The sequence below is a fragment of the Bactrocera tryoni genome, chromosome 3, assembly GCF_016617805.1.
Source record: "Bactrocera tryoni isolate S06 chromosome 3, CSIRO_BtryS06_freeze2, whole genome shotgun sequence".
In the NCBI taxonomy this organism is placed as follows: domain Eukaryota; kingdom Metazoa; phylum Arthropoda; class Insecta; order Diptera; family Tephritidae; genus Bactrocera; species Bactrocera tryoni.
Genome location: NC_052501.1, coordinates 60,136,604 through 60,150,500, shown reverse-complemented (window position 1 = coordinate 60,150,500; position 13,897 = coordinate 60,136,604). Strand labels below are relative to the sequence as shown.

The 13,897-nt window shown below is 35.0% G+C and overlaps 1 protein-coding gene and 1 long non-coding RNA gene across 2 annotated transcripts; one reads left to right on the top strand and one right to left on the bottom strand.

The window, feature by feature from the left end:
- The first annotated feature begins 216 nt into the window (after nucleotides 1–216).
- Nucleotides 217–373, top strand: LOC120770893. Its single transcript, XR_005704941.1, has 2 exons — nucleotides 217–280; nucleotides 334–373. It is a non-coding gene; the product is annotated as an uncharacterized LOC120770893 (long non-coding RNA).
- Nucleotides 374–1,671: 1,298 nt separating this feature from the next.
- On the bottom strand, nucleotides 1,672–2,361 carry LOC120770892. The gene is made up of 2 exons (XM_040098553.1): nucleotides 2,176–2,361; nucleotides 1,672–2,115 (listed from the first exon to the last, which is right to left on the bottom strand). The coding sequence occupies exons 1-2, from the start codon at nucleotides 2,298–2,300 to the stop codon at nucleotides 1,779–1,781; spliced, it is 462 nt and encodes a 153-aa protein (XP_039954487.1). The 5' UTR covers nucleotides 2,301–2,361; the 3' UTR covers nucleotides 1,672–1,778.
- Nucleotides 2,362–13,897: the final 11,536 nt, after the last annotated feature.

Below are 13,897 nucleotides of genomic sequence, written 5' to 3'. Positions count from 1 at the left end.
GAATTCTTACAAAAATGGATAATTTGTAAGTATTTTTAAAAACAATTGCTAATGACGCAACTACTTTTATTTTAAATTGATATTTTAGAGGATAAGAGACAAAAACACACCAACAAAAAACAATTTGAAGTGTTAGTAAGTGAAATGAAGCTGCACCCCGACATAGCGAAAGGATTTTCGCAAAGAGCACCAAGCGAATTGAATCAGAATTGAAACAGAAATTTCAAACAAATTAAACGCAGTAGGTCCCCCAATCAAGGACAGAACTGGATGGAAGAAGGTATGAAAAATCACCATTTGTATATTATCGGAATTAAGCTACCTAAGTTATAGGTTTGGACAGATTTCAAGTTTGCGACGAAGAAAAAAATGGTCAAAAATGCAAAGCAAATTTCAGGAACAGGAGGTGGGGCCTTCAGCCAAATTTCTTTAAGTGCACTGGAAGAGGAAGTGAGTGTTATTCTATCACTCAATGCATCAGTGGAGGGATTAAAGGGCATTACAAGTTTTGGATGCTCAAAAGAAAATATTCCGGAAGAAATACCAACAACAAGTACTCCCCGCAAAAGACCGGTTGAGTCAATTTATTCCCAGCCTGACATTGACTTGATTGAAACGTCATATATGACTCCTGGCCAGACCATAGAATCTAATGCAGATGCTGATTGGTTCTGTACCCCACATAAAAAGAGTAAAATAAACAAAATGGGTCTTCTTACAGAACAAATAAATATTCAAAAAAAGATGGAGGAAAATGTATCTAAATTGTTAGCCACGCTCATTAAACATCAAAAAGACTATATCCAAGAACAGTCCGACACAAACAGGTGGCTTAGGAAACTAAGTGAAAATGAGAAGGATAAATTGAAAGAAGTGAAGCGACATAATGCTGTCATGGAAAAAATAGCCTTTGATAAATTGGAACCCAAAAAAAAATTCTAGAACTGGAACTTGAACATTTAAATAATCCATAAGTTTTTATTATTAATTCAAAATATTTACATTTTAATGAATTTTTACGTTTTTTAACTTAGTTTTAATAATAATGAACTCAACATATTTAGTTATATATGAACTTATACTAAAACATATCTAAAAAAGTTTCTCTTATTCTATTTGCTTCGTCGGTAGGCATATCATTTAAATCATTGTCATCATTGTTTGAATATTCATTTTCAGATATATCCAGGTGTGGCTCATTAAAATTTTCGTTAGAATTAAAATGCAAACGAATATTATGCAATGCACAGCAGAAATTAACAATACGCGCTGCTTTATATGGTGCGTAATGTAGTCCTCGTTCACTGCAAAGGCAACGAAATACAGATTTTAATAAACCTATTGTTTTCTCAACAACTATTCGGCCTTTAGCATGATACGTATTAAATCTTCTTTTTCTGAGGCATGTGATTGGTTCTCTAAATGGAGTTATGAGCCATGGTTGAAGAGGATACCCTTTATCTCCTTTAATGCGTACATTTTTATTAGGTGATCGTACTTATATCAATGGTTTCTCACCTAATATTAAATTTGCATATCCTCTCCGATAATTGGTTGCGCTGATAGTTTTTATGTCACTCAAATCCCATATATGAGAATCGTGACTACTGCCTATATACATTCAGAAAAGCGAATATATATAAATATTCAGTTCAAAGATAAATATAAAAGTCTCACTATCATAACGTTCAGACTTGAGAATCCTTTGCGATTATAATAAAGATGTTTATCTCTCGTTGGAGCCATTATCTTTATGTGAGTTCCATCAACTGCCATTGTCACACCCGGAATTTTTGACTTGGCAAAAAAAATGTTTTTGATACCAATTCTTCGTTTCCATTCATGTAAATAGAAATCCACCGTGAACATAGTCTGTACTCAAGAATGTTTAGAACTTCCTCTAATATTCCACAGAATGTCGATTGGGCCACATTTATATTGAAGTCCTTTCCAACACAATGCTGATAGTTGCCTGTGGCAAAGAAGCGCAGACATGTAGCAAGTTTTATTTTCGGAGAAAGAGAACCTTGTCTCTTATCATTTCCACATACATTTTCGTATTCCTCTAAAATGTATATAAATGCTCCTTTGTTGATGCGAAAATTTTTGAAGAAACTGTAAATGTATATGCATGTAAACAAAGTTATCTATGTCGTTTTTAGCTTAAATACTCACTTATAATCATCCATTTCCAATGTGTCTTTTGAATTATTCCTCAAATTTCTGCGCTCGCGACGAATTTGTATACAATTTTCATCCTCATTATCGCTATCACTTAAATGTAACATGATTGTATCCATTTCAAATATTTATATAAACGAAGCAAAAGCCCAGCCAATTTAATTTTTCAAACTTGTCAAATTTACCGTCGATAATGTAGTTTGACATTTGTGTTTTTTGATAAAGCAGTTTATCGACGGAATGAATGATTGCATGAAAATTTTCGATCGAAAATCTGTATCGTATCGAAATCGAATTCGTTGCGGATTCAATGATTAGGCCCATTGTGTCGAAAATGATTTATTTTCGATTGTTCTACATTTTTTTAATGTAGCGCAGCTTAATAAACATAATTTTTTGATTTCTGTTCTGGTGCGTAAAGATACAGAGAAGATGGGTTTCCAACTCGTCAACACGCCACATATATCCGGCCGTGTGAAAAACATAGCATTTCCCGATTTCCTTGTGTCCTGTTGATTGCTAACGCAAAGGCAATTTTCCCTGGAAATTGTATACGTTTGAACTGAAATAGCTGTCCCTTGTATTCGATAACTGCGTCATAATCAGTTGGGTTCCATTACACAGTTTCGGCGCATGAAGATTGTGAAACATAATAATGACAGATCCAACTTTGAGACGCAAAAGATGCTGGGGCATACCAAGGCTTTCCAAAGAATTTGGAAATTCCACTGGATAATTTACGGTTTCGTCTTTCTTGTCAAGACGATCGATCGATTTATATGAGCGCAAACCTCCCGGAATTTGACTTTGAATCTTCCAGTTTAAGTCATTAACATCGGTATTTTTGGCAACTAAAATTGCGCGTGCACTCAAGCAATTGAAGTTACGATAATTTGGCCAATATTCGGATAAACATTCGTGATGAGTTCATCTTCCGTTGAAGTGAATTGACAAAAGGGAGGTGAAATTGATATCAAACCACTGGAAGTATCAACCGAAATTTGCCCATTTCCAATTCTTAGCGAATACAATGTAAAATGTCATCGGCAATGTCATTTTTTCGTCTCCCATAATTAACGCGAATTTAAAGGCTGATATGTCGAAATGATCTTCGCGAAAAGTATGCGAACTTCAGTGGCATGCGAAGTAACTCTTGCATTGTCCTTCGTCTCTTTCCAGTGATTATCATGTTCCAGCAAATGCAACTGCTGGCATGCTTCTCACAAAGTTGCACACACTGTACCATTCACAATACGCAATGACTTAAATGAAGTTGAACCGCGAGACGCACAAGAGTCGGAAAACTTTCATGAATTGCAAAAGTAAACATCCTACAAAGCGCTTTATTGCGGTTCACATATCGACCCATTTGATACTGCTGATCTCATATCGTTCAAGGTCAATAACCGCTATGTTGCTTTCTTTGGTGACGTACTTGCAAACGTATTTGATCGATTTCACCAATCTGCAATATGCAACATTGACATGAGTTTTGTATGTGAATTAGACAAAAGTGGCGAATATGGTACGATCCATGTGTTGTCTACTTCGATCTGTTGTTAACGTCGATATTCACGCCTCTAAATGCTAAATGTTCTGCCATTGACGTCTGGTGAGCGACGCCTATACAGTGAATATCCATCATTTCCCATTTCCGTTTCCGAAAGAAAAGCACATGAGTAGTGTTTCGTGCATTTATTGTCAGACATACAAACCAAAGTGGGATTGTAAGGTTCCCAAAGTCCATGAACCATATAGGTTTTCACCACTTCGTATAATTCTGGATCTATCTCTGAATCAGGAATTTCCGCTGAAATGATTTCATCAATTTGATCTGGTGTAATCACCATCCGCATCCAAAGAAGAATGTGTGCGTGCGGCAACACGCAACAGAATACATTCAGCATCTAACAGCACCATATATGTATACCATAGGTTGCTTCAAGATAAAGACCGTCAAACATCGCAGCTATTGTTTAAAAAGTCGTGCTGTGATATCATTACGATCGCTAGCTGATTGACCGCGATCCATAATTCCGCACGTACTATGTCATCGCATTTTGGAAGTACTTCTTGCCTTTTTTTGGGCTGCCATACGTTGATGGCAAAAAGAACGCCGAAAAATATTAGCGCGACCTCTTCGTGGCTTCGTAACAAATTTCAATCAGTAATTGATCACTTCGTCTGAAACACACATAAAGTTTTCACTGAATAATTTTCAATAATTTTTCCTTTGGATAGCCGGAATAAAAAAGCAAATTCAAATAATTTACAAATCAAAATATTGAAAAACAAAACAAACAAAAATTGAAAAAAATGTGTATGAAAAATGTTACTTTTTGGAATTGTCCAATTTTCCGACTTCTCCTCATGAAAAGTATAAGGTATTTGTTTCTAAACCTTTCCCGATCCACAACAAACAACCTATGTACATATGTATGTATGTAACGTTTGTATGGGGAAAATAAAAAGGCTATTTTTTAGGGGTTTTCCGGAAACTATTCGAATTTTCTCGCCGTAAAAACCATCTTTGAACTTCAACGAACATTTAAGAAAGAGAATTGGCCAAATTGGTCCAGGCGTTATTGAGATATGAGCGTACATACATTTTTGCGATTCATTTTTATTTATATGGATATAGATATATAGATATAGATAAAATATTCAAATTTTGAAAAAATGCTTATTATTTGAAATATAATTTTTGTATTTATGAGTTGTATTAAATTTTGACATAAAGAGATAAAAGGTATCCTATGTCTTTACCCTGATTCTAAGTTACCTCCCCACCAATTTTCAGCCAAATCGATTTAGCCGTTCTTCAGTTATAAATGGTGTAACTAACAACAACAACTTTCTTTTATATATACAGATGTGAGGTTTTCTTATTTAATTTTATTTTTTTTGTTTTTGAAGAAATGAAATATTCAAATTTTGAAAAAATGCTTATTATTTGAAATATAATTTGTGTATTTATGAGTTGTATTAAATTTTGACATAAAGAGATAAAAGGTATCCTATGTCTTTACCCTGATTCTAGGTTACCTCCCCACCAATTTTCAGCCAAATCGATTTAGCCGTTCTTCAGTTATAAATGGTGTAACTAACAACAACAACTTTCTTTTATATATCGCTCATTTGCTGCAACGTCGTCATAATTCAAAAAATCCAAATTTTCAGTTAACATCACTAATATATCGGAAATAATATGTTTGATCAACTGACTAAGTGTTATATCCGAGGTCTTAACATTTTACGCAGCATCGCGATAGAAGCATTTTGCTCTAACTACATATTCTATTGTGTCTTATTTGTAACAACGTATTATCTCAGTTGTGCGTCGGCTTTTGTGTGGTGAACATCGTTAAGTTCTCAAGAAAAGTGCCATATTTCGTTTTGTGACAATATTAATAAAAGGTAAGAGCACTTTTCTATCTCTTTCGTTATCGTGTATATTGCGTTATTTTAAGATATGACGTTGTGTATGTAAAAATTTGAGTGAATTCTTGCAGTGTTTTTTAGTGTTCTGACGTTTTTGTGGAAAAATATAATTTTTAATTCAGTAATATTATGTTTTAAAACACTATTACAAATAAGATGTATTAGTGCAGCAATAGTGCATTAAAGAACTATTCACTGTTATGACATTCTTGCACTAAATATTTTTTTAATATAAATAATTTGCTATGAATCATTTCCATTTATGTCAGTATTGTTGTCATTTTCAGTAAAAAAATCATGGAATCTAATTCTCGATCCGCCAAAATGGTGGTAATGGCTTTTAAAAAACAAGAAGGAAATGATAAAGAATGGCAGATAAGAAGTACATCAACAGTGTCTTCTGCTGAAATGAAATCATTTTCTGAAGATGATGACGATTCTGTACGTGATACTACATACATTCCACCCGATATTGTCAGGAAGAGTAACAGTCACTGCTAAGCAAATTCGACATCAGACACTTCTGAGGCTAACATCACCGGTGTCGAAACTCCGATGATCTTAACTAATTCCTAAGGGCGATATCTCAGTTTTTTATAATAAATCAAAACTAAATCTATATATTATTCTAAGACAAGGCGCTTATTTCCAGAGATCTACAAAACGTACAGAGACAAATAATACATCAAATTAAAGTGTGCGATCTGAAACTTTGCACAAATTTTACAGATTTTAAATTCATTGAACCACTTTTGATATATTTGCGTTTAAAGTTCTTCTATTTTTACATTAAGCTAATATAAGCAGCGCTTCTACAGAAAAGAGCATATATGTAAGAGAATGAATAATTACAAATGTTTCTGTCATTTGCTTTCGTTACACACATACCCACATACGCGAAGGCGCAAGTGCGAAATCTAACAACAACAATGTTGTCTGCTCGGTAGCAAAATAACAATAAGCCAGTGGTCGGCATGAGAGGATCTGTCACTGTGTTGGTGAGCACGAAAAAAAAGTAGCCCAGTGAGAAATTGGAATTAAATCTAACCAAATTTTATAAATAATTATTAGTATAATGAAAATTAACAAAATGTCTTTTAAGGATATTATTCCCTATTATCTTTAAAAGACTTGGAACATAAAAGGCATTGCATAAGACCAAAGGCATTTAGAGTCATAAAATATTTCTCGCAGGGCATATTTGGTTTTGCGCTATAGTCTTGCGTGATGTTAATTCGTTGCTGGCTCGACAACGACTGAACGACAGAGCGTAAGCGTACGTGAGAAGTTGGTTTGCACAATTGTGCTAAGAAATGCCGACCACTGCAATAAGCATAGATAACTTGATACGAGACTCTTTTGCCAATGATGCCACTGCTGAAAAATATTAACTGGGGTATTTAATAAATTATACAAAACACTAAATTAAACACTTTGAAAATGCATACATACATATATATGTAAATGCTAAAATGCAAAATCATTAATTAATTTACATAAACATTTATTTTGCCAAAATATGTTCGCACAGTTTCATTTCACACTAATTTCGTCAAGTAATTATAGCGCTGCTTTTCTGGCATCCCGCCTTTTTCACTAACTGCTGGTTGACGGCACCCTGATTGTGTTTTGTTGCCAGCTCAGAAAACAGATCAGCTGCAAGCGAGAGAGCAAGAAAAGAGATTCTAATCAAGTTATCTATGACAATAAGAGAATGACGAATATTACAAATTACAAATGTTTGCTTTGGCATGTGCACTGGTACATACATACATATGCATGCGCTAAGGCGCTATCTACGATTTGACATGCGCTCTCTTCTATGTTGCATGAATATGTATGTACGAGCTAAGGAACACTGCGCTTTGACATGCGCACTCTACTTTGTTTTATATTCACACATACATACTTACAAACATATGTATGTATATACATATGTATGGGCGAAGACGCAAGTGCAAAATCTAACAGAAATATTGTTGTCGGCGTTATTTTGATTAGAAGTGTTATTGCGTTAGGTAAGCTTTGAGTCAGTTCAGTTTTCTTCCAAAAGTCAAGGCGGCTATTACCAGCGAATACATACATACTACATCGAATTTCAGTTCAGATTCAGATTAATTATTAAAAATAAAATGCCAAACCAAAGGCGAATTAGACGAAAAAGGAGTTTAACAGGTCGAAGAGAAGAGGTGAATGTTATAGATAAAAAAGAATTTTTAATTGTTAATGTATGTATGTATCGGGTGATTTTTTAAGAGCTTGATAACTTTTTTTTAAAAAAAAACGCATAAAATTTGCAAAATCTCATCGGTTCTTTATTTGAAACGTTAGATTGGTTCATGACATTTACTTTTTGAAGATAATTTCATTTAAATGTTGATATTACGGCTGCGTCTTAGGTGGTCCATTCGGAAAGTCCAATTTTGGGCAACTTTTTTCGAGCATTTCGGCCGGAATAGCCCGAATTTCTTCGGAAATGTTGTCTTCCAAAGCTGGAATAGTTGCTGGCTTATTTCTGTAGACTTTAGACTTGACGTAGCCCCACAAAAAAATAGTCTAAAGGCGTTAAATCGCATGATCTTGGTGGCCAACTTACGGGTCCATTTCTTGAGATGAATTGTTCTCCGAAGTTTTCCCTCAAAATGGCCATAGAATCGCGAGCTGTGTGGCATGTAGCGCCATCTTGTTGAAACCACATGCCAACCAAGTTCAGTTCTTCCATTTTTGGCAACAAAAAGTTTGTTAGCATCTTGGTAGATCATGTGGTTTCAACAAGATGCGCTACATGCCACACAGCTCGCGATTCTATGGCCATTTTGAGGGAAAACTTCGGAGAACAATTCATCTCAAGAAATGGACCCGTAAAGTAGCCACCAAGATCATGCGATTTAACGCCTTTAGACTATTTTTGTGGGGCTACGTCAAGTCTAAAGTCTACAGAAATAAGCCAGCAACTATTCCAGCTTTTGAAGACAACATTTCCGAAGAAATTCGGGCTATTCCGGCCGAAATGCTCGAAAAAGTTGCCCAAAATTGGACTTTCCGAATGGACCACCTAAGACGCAGCCGCGGTCAACATTTAAATGAAATTATCTTCAAAAAGTAAATGTCATGAACCAATCTAACGTTTCAAATAAAGAACCGATGAGATTTTGCAAATTTTATGCGTTTTTTTTTAAAAAAAAGTTATCAAGCTCTTAAAAAATCACCCGATATATGAATTGACCTGTTTTATTAGAGTCGTAGTCATGCAGGATCTATGGCAAGTTATTTCAAAGCTGCCCTAAACTCCGTAGTTCTTCCGGAGTATAGTTCGCTTGGGGGTTTGACTAATATTACACTGTAAAGCAAAACATTTCGGAAGTGAAAAGGTACCTGTACATACTTATTGTCTTAATATTTGGTTGAAATTGTTACTAGGTAAGAAATGGCTTTACGACATGTTGTCATGGCGGAAAAGTTAAACTTCAAGAATTACGTGTACCTGAGTTTTTGAAAGCTGTGTTAGAAAATGATTTGAGCTCTTGGCGGGGACACTATTTGGAGAATATTCGGCAGCTAAATAGTTTGTTTGCTTTTGCATCATTCGAAGCGAAAATTGCGGAGCCTACAGGGTGCGGACCATATTGCTTCCGAATACATGGATCAATATATCACAGGGTAGGTCCATTGCATGCAGATTATCCTTCAGAATCCTCCTACGCCCAGCTGTTTATTCTTGACACGGATCAAGCAACTGATATAAGGGCACAACATAATTCAAACTGCGATAGGTATTTGCCGAGAGAAATCCACGAAATGCTTTCAAATATTAACCGCTTGGCAAATGAGTATAAGCATATGGCGCAGGTTGAACCCGAAGAGGAACAGAGGGCCAGAGAAGAAAATCGCAATGCTCGCCGAATTAGCATGCTACTTTTGCTTACATCGATTATTACGTGATATTCACCAAAATGAAATACCTTTTGGTGGAAAGGTTATTTTATTAGGTGGTGATTTCAGGCAAGTTCTTCCTGTGGTGCCCAATAGCTCACGCGCCGCTATAGTTGGTAATTGTTTGAAACGGTGCTCACTTTGGATATTTTTTAGGTGTCTCAAACTCTCAACGAATATGCGTTCTAAAGAATCCTTATACAACAGCTTTTTTTGCGTGTTGGAGAAGGTCGAGTGCTCTCTCCAGAGTCGAAAATCAATATACCAGAAGAGATAATTTTGCTAAATGAAAATTTAGTGGATTGGGTATTTCAGCCTCAGTCTGGTGTTATGATCACTGTAATAATAAATAGCGAAATAGTAAATATGTTGCCCGATGAAGAAAGGGTATATTATAGCGTGGATACTCTCGTTTCTGAAGATCCTCAAGAGCATGTCAGATTACCTACAAAATTTCTAAACTCCCTTAATTTCAGTGGAGTAGCGCCTCATGAGTTAAGGCTTAAGGTTGGAACAGTTGTGATGTTAATCAGCAATCTTAATACATATGAAGGGTTGGTCAATGGGACTCGCTTGATAGTAAACGCACTACATTGTAATTGTTTGGAGGTCGAAATTTTAACCGGTGAATCACAAGGGAAACAAATTTTATTGCCCCGTATAAATTTACAGCCCAGCGAATCTACACTTCCTTTTATTTTAAAGCGTCGCCAATTTCCAATAATTGTAGCATTCGCAATAACAATAAACAAATCTCAAGGGCAGACTCTAGCAAGAGTTGGTGTTTTCCTCAAGGAGGATTGTTTTACGCATGGCTAGCTGTATGTCGCATTGAGTCGAGTACGATCTTCTCAAGATATCAAAGTTAAGACTTACGACCAAAATAAAACCACTACGAATGTAGTTTTCCATGAAGTACTTGAATAAATTGAGTTTTTATAAATTTTTTTTTTTTTACTTTTTTCATTTTAAATAACGGAGTCCCCCGATAATCGGTTATTACTAGTGTATTTAATTTTACAATCTACGATCTAAAGAGTAACGAATGTGAATGTTTTGTTTGGGATGAATCCAATGGGCATAGAGGTATTAACGAGTTGGGTTCGTGCGTTCTTCGGGTTTTGAATAAAAGAGCTTTGTCAGGTGATGAAGATTTCATCTTTTATTCTGATAATTGTACGGGTCAGCAAAAAAAAATTCATGGTGGCCCTCTACCTCTACGCCATATCTCATCTCAACGTAAAAAGCATAAACAAAACGAGGGAGATTCCGCACACTCTTTAATTGAACGTCAAGTGAAACGACAGCTGAAAGGTGGTCCAATGAACACGCCAGAGTCATTCATATCTGCAATTCGTGGAGCCAAAAAAACTGGAAAGCCATTTAACGTTACGGAACTGTGCTTTGAAGACTTCTATGATATGAAGGCTTTAGCAACTGAAATGGGACTCCAAAATATGGCACAGGTAAAAATTTCCACAGTGGTGGTTCTGCAAGTTCGGCGCGATTCACCAAACACCATTTCCTTTAAAACATCTTATAACGATGACGAATTTAAGGTGGCAAATAATATTATTAAAAAGAAAAACAGGACGGATATTACACTAACAAGAGCATTTTACACAAAACCTCAGATAGCGGACTGCAAAAAAAAAGATCTGCTAGAATTGATACAGAAAAATCACATTCCTAAGTATTATAGACCTTTAAACGAGCAATTGTAATCCTTATTCAATTATTTTTTTTGCTTTTATTTTTTAATTTATGTTCCTTGTTACAATAAAATATGCAATTAATGCAATAAATTTTATTTTATATCCATGTTTTTTTCTCTTATAATGTTTAGCAACGCCAAAATATAATGCAGTCATAAATCAGAATTTGCAAAAGGTTTTGAGCTATAAATCTTTTTGTTATTTGCAGTAACGTCACAATTTCAATTATGTCAGACCATAAAACTTATTCTTGCAGCAATAACGTCATAAGAAAAACTCGGAGTACTTTTGAAGCTACAGAAAACGGTCCATTATACATTTCAAGCTTTAGTTTACATGGACGTCTTAACCAGATGTTATTTGACCAAATTGGACCCTAATCTTACTTTCATCTACAAATTTAATTTTTATTTTTAATTTACAATTCAAAAATGACGACGTTGCAGCAAATGAGCGATATGTATATAGACTAGAAAACCTGGCGAACTCCGTTTCGCCACCAAATTGCATCGTTTTATGTAACATTTCGTTTGGTGATTAAAAGATAAAGACATTTTTTTTTTGTTTTATATTTGAAATGGAAAAATTACCTTTCAGCACATCCATCATAACCTCTAGATTTTGCTGAAATACTCTGGCGATTATGTCATGGCGATCTTGCGGTTTTTGGCCCGGTTCCAACTCACGTTCAATTTCCGTCCACTTTGGATTGCATGTTAACGTAATAAATAAATCCGGAGTTCCATAATTTCGCACGTACGTTATAGCGTCTTGAGCGTATTCGTGCATATGGCGTGGGCTTCCGATATAAGATGATGGGAGAATCGTCATAACTCCAATATACTGAACATCACAATCTAAATGAATAGCATCACGCAAGTGTATATAGTCCTCAGATCGTAGCTTTGCCTGATTGAATCGGATGAACGCTAAACGTTCGGTCTCGACTTTGACATACATGTCGACAGCGAATTGCTGGAATAGCCGACGGCACTTCAGAATGACATTCTCCTCATTTGTGCGAATCATCATCCGATATGCATAGTAATTCATTGCGCTTAGATTTTTATTCGTTGATACGCCTGAAAATGCAAAATCAAATGAATTGTTAATGGAAACCAATAATTGCAATAATAAGTGTGTGAATATTGTACCTGTCATTGGATTGCCAATAAATGATTGGATATTGTAACGCATCTAGTTTACACGATGCATGATATTGCTTCTTCGCTGAACGACAATGTCTCGCGATTTAGTTGGATCGCCATCAATAATTGCAGCAACATCATTAACGGTTGTTGCATAGAATCTTCGCACATGTTCACCTGTTGGGGTACAATCCGCTCTTATGACAAATTTGTGCGTATCCGATGGCATTCGTTCCAATGCTGTTTTGAACATATTAACCACAGCATTATTAGTGCGAAAAAATGCTTGTAACTGTTCAATAATTCGTCTCTTTAACTGTTGTGTTCCCTGTATATTGCACCGCACATTCAGCTGATCCACCATCGACGAAATGAAATATATTTGCAGAAATTGATGCGGTTCATTTGTCCTTGTATCTGTAATTGCAAACGATCATTTGTTGAAGAATACGGTGTAATTTCTGATCGTGTGATGGTGATCGCGACATGGTTTTGTACCCGTGGTTCTCCGATTTTGACGAAACTTTAGAATATCATAATATAGACCAAAATAAGAATATCTGTAAACTTTTTAGTGGTCAAGGTTGCTCCATTGTTTTTTGGCGCGCAATTCAAATTGTGATCAAACAAAAAAATTACTATTTGATATTTGACTATCTAATTTTATGTAAAAAAATCTCAGCTTTCTGATAAAAATATTTTCATAATCCAAAAAAAAATTTCAAAATCCAAAAAAACATTTTTTTTCCAAAAATCCCGTTTTTTGTGCTTTTACCCCAATTTTTTTTCAAATGAAATTGATTTCATTCAATTCCTCGTTCAATTTTACACAAGAATTTACATAAGAATCAGTATTCAAAAATATGTGACTCTGATCCCATGAACAGCAAAAAAAAATTCAAAGTTGTCGCTCAAAATCGAAAAAAACATTTGTTTTCCAAAAATCCCATTTTTTGTGCCTTTCCACCAACTTTTTTTCAAATTTGACTTTCCCATTACTATATACATATGCTATACGGAGCAGTCTGTTCGCTTAGAAGGTTGTGTGAAGGAGGTAAATAGTATTTAAATTGTATTCTTAGACTTGAATTGAAGAAATCAGTGTCTTCATTCATAAAAATATGCGCCGTATAGCGACAACTTTGCATTTTTTTGTTGTTCATGGGATCAGAGTTCCATACTTTTGAACACTGATTCTTATGTAAAATTTAACGAGGAATCGAATGGGAAAACCAATTTTGAAAAAAAGTTGGTGAAAAGGCACAAAAAATGGGATTTTTGGAAAAAAAAATGATTTTTTTTGATTCTGAGCGGCAATTTTGAATTTTTTTGCTGTTCATGGGATCAGAGTCCCATATTTTTGAACACTGATTCTAATGTATAATTGAACGAGGAATCGAATGAAGAAGTCAATTTTGAAAAAAAATTGGGGCAAAAGCACAAAAAACGGGATTTTTGGAAAAAAAAATGTTTTTTTTT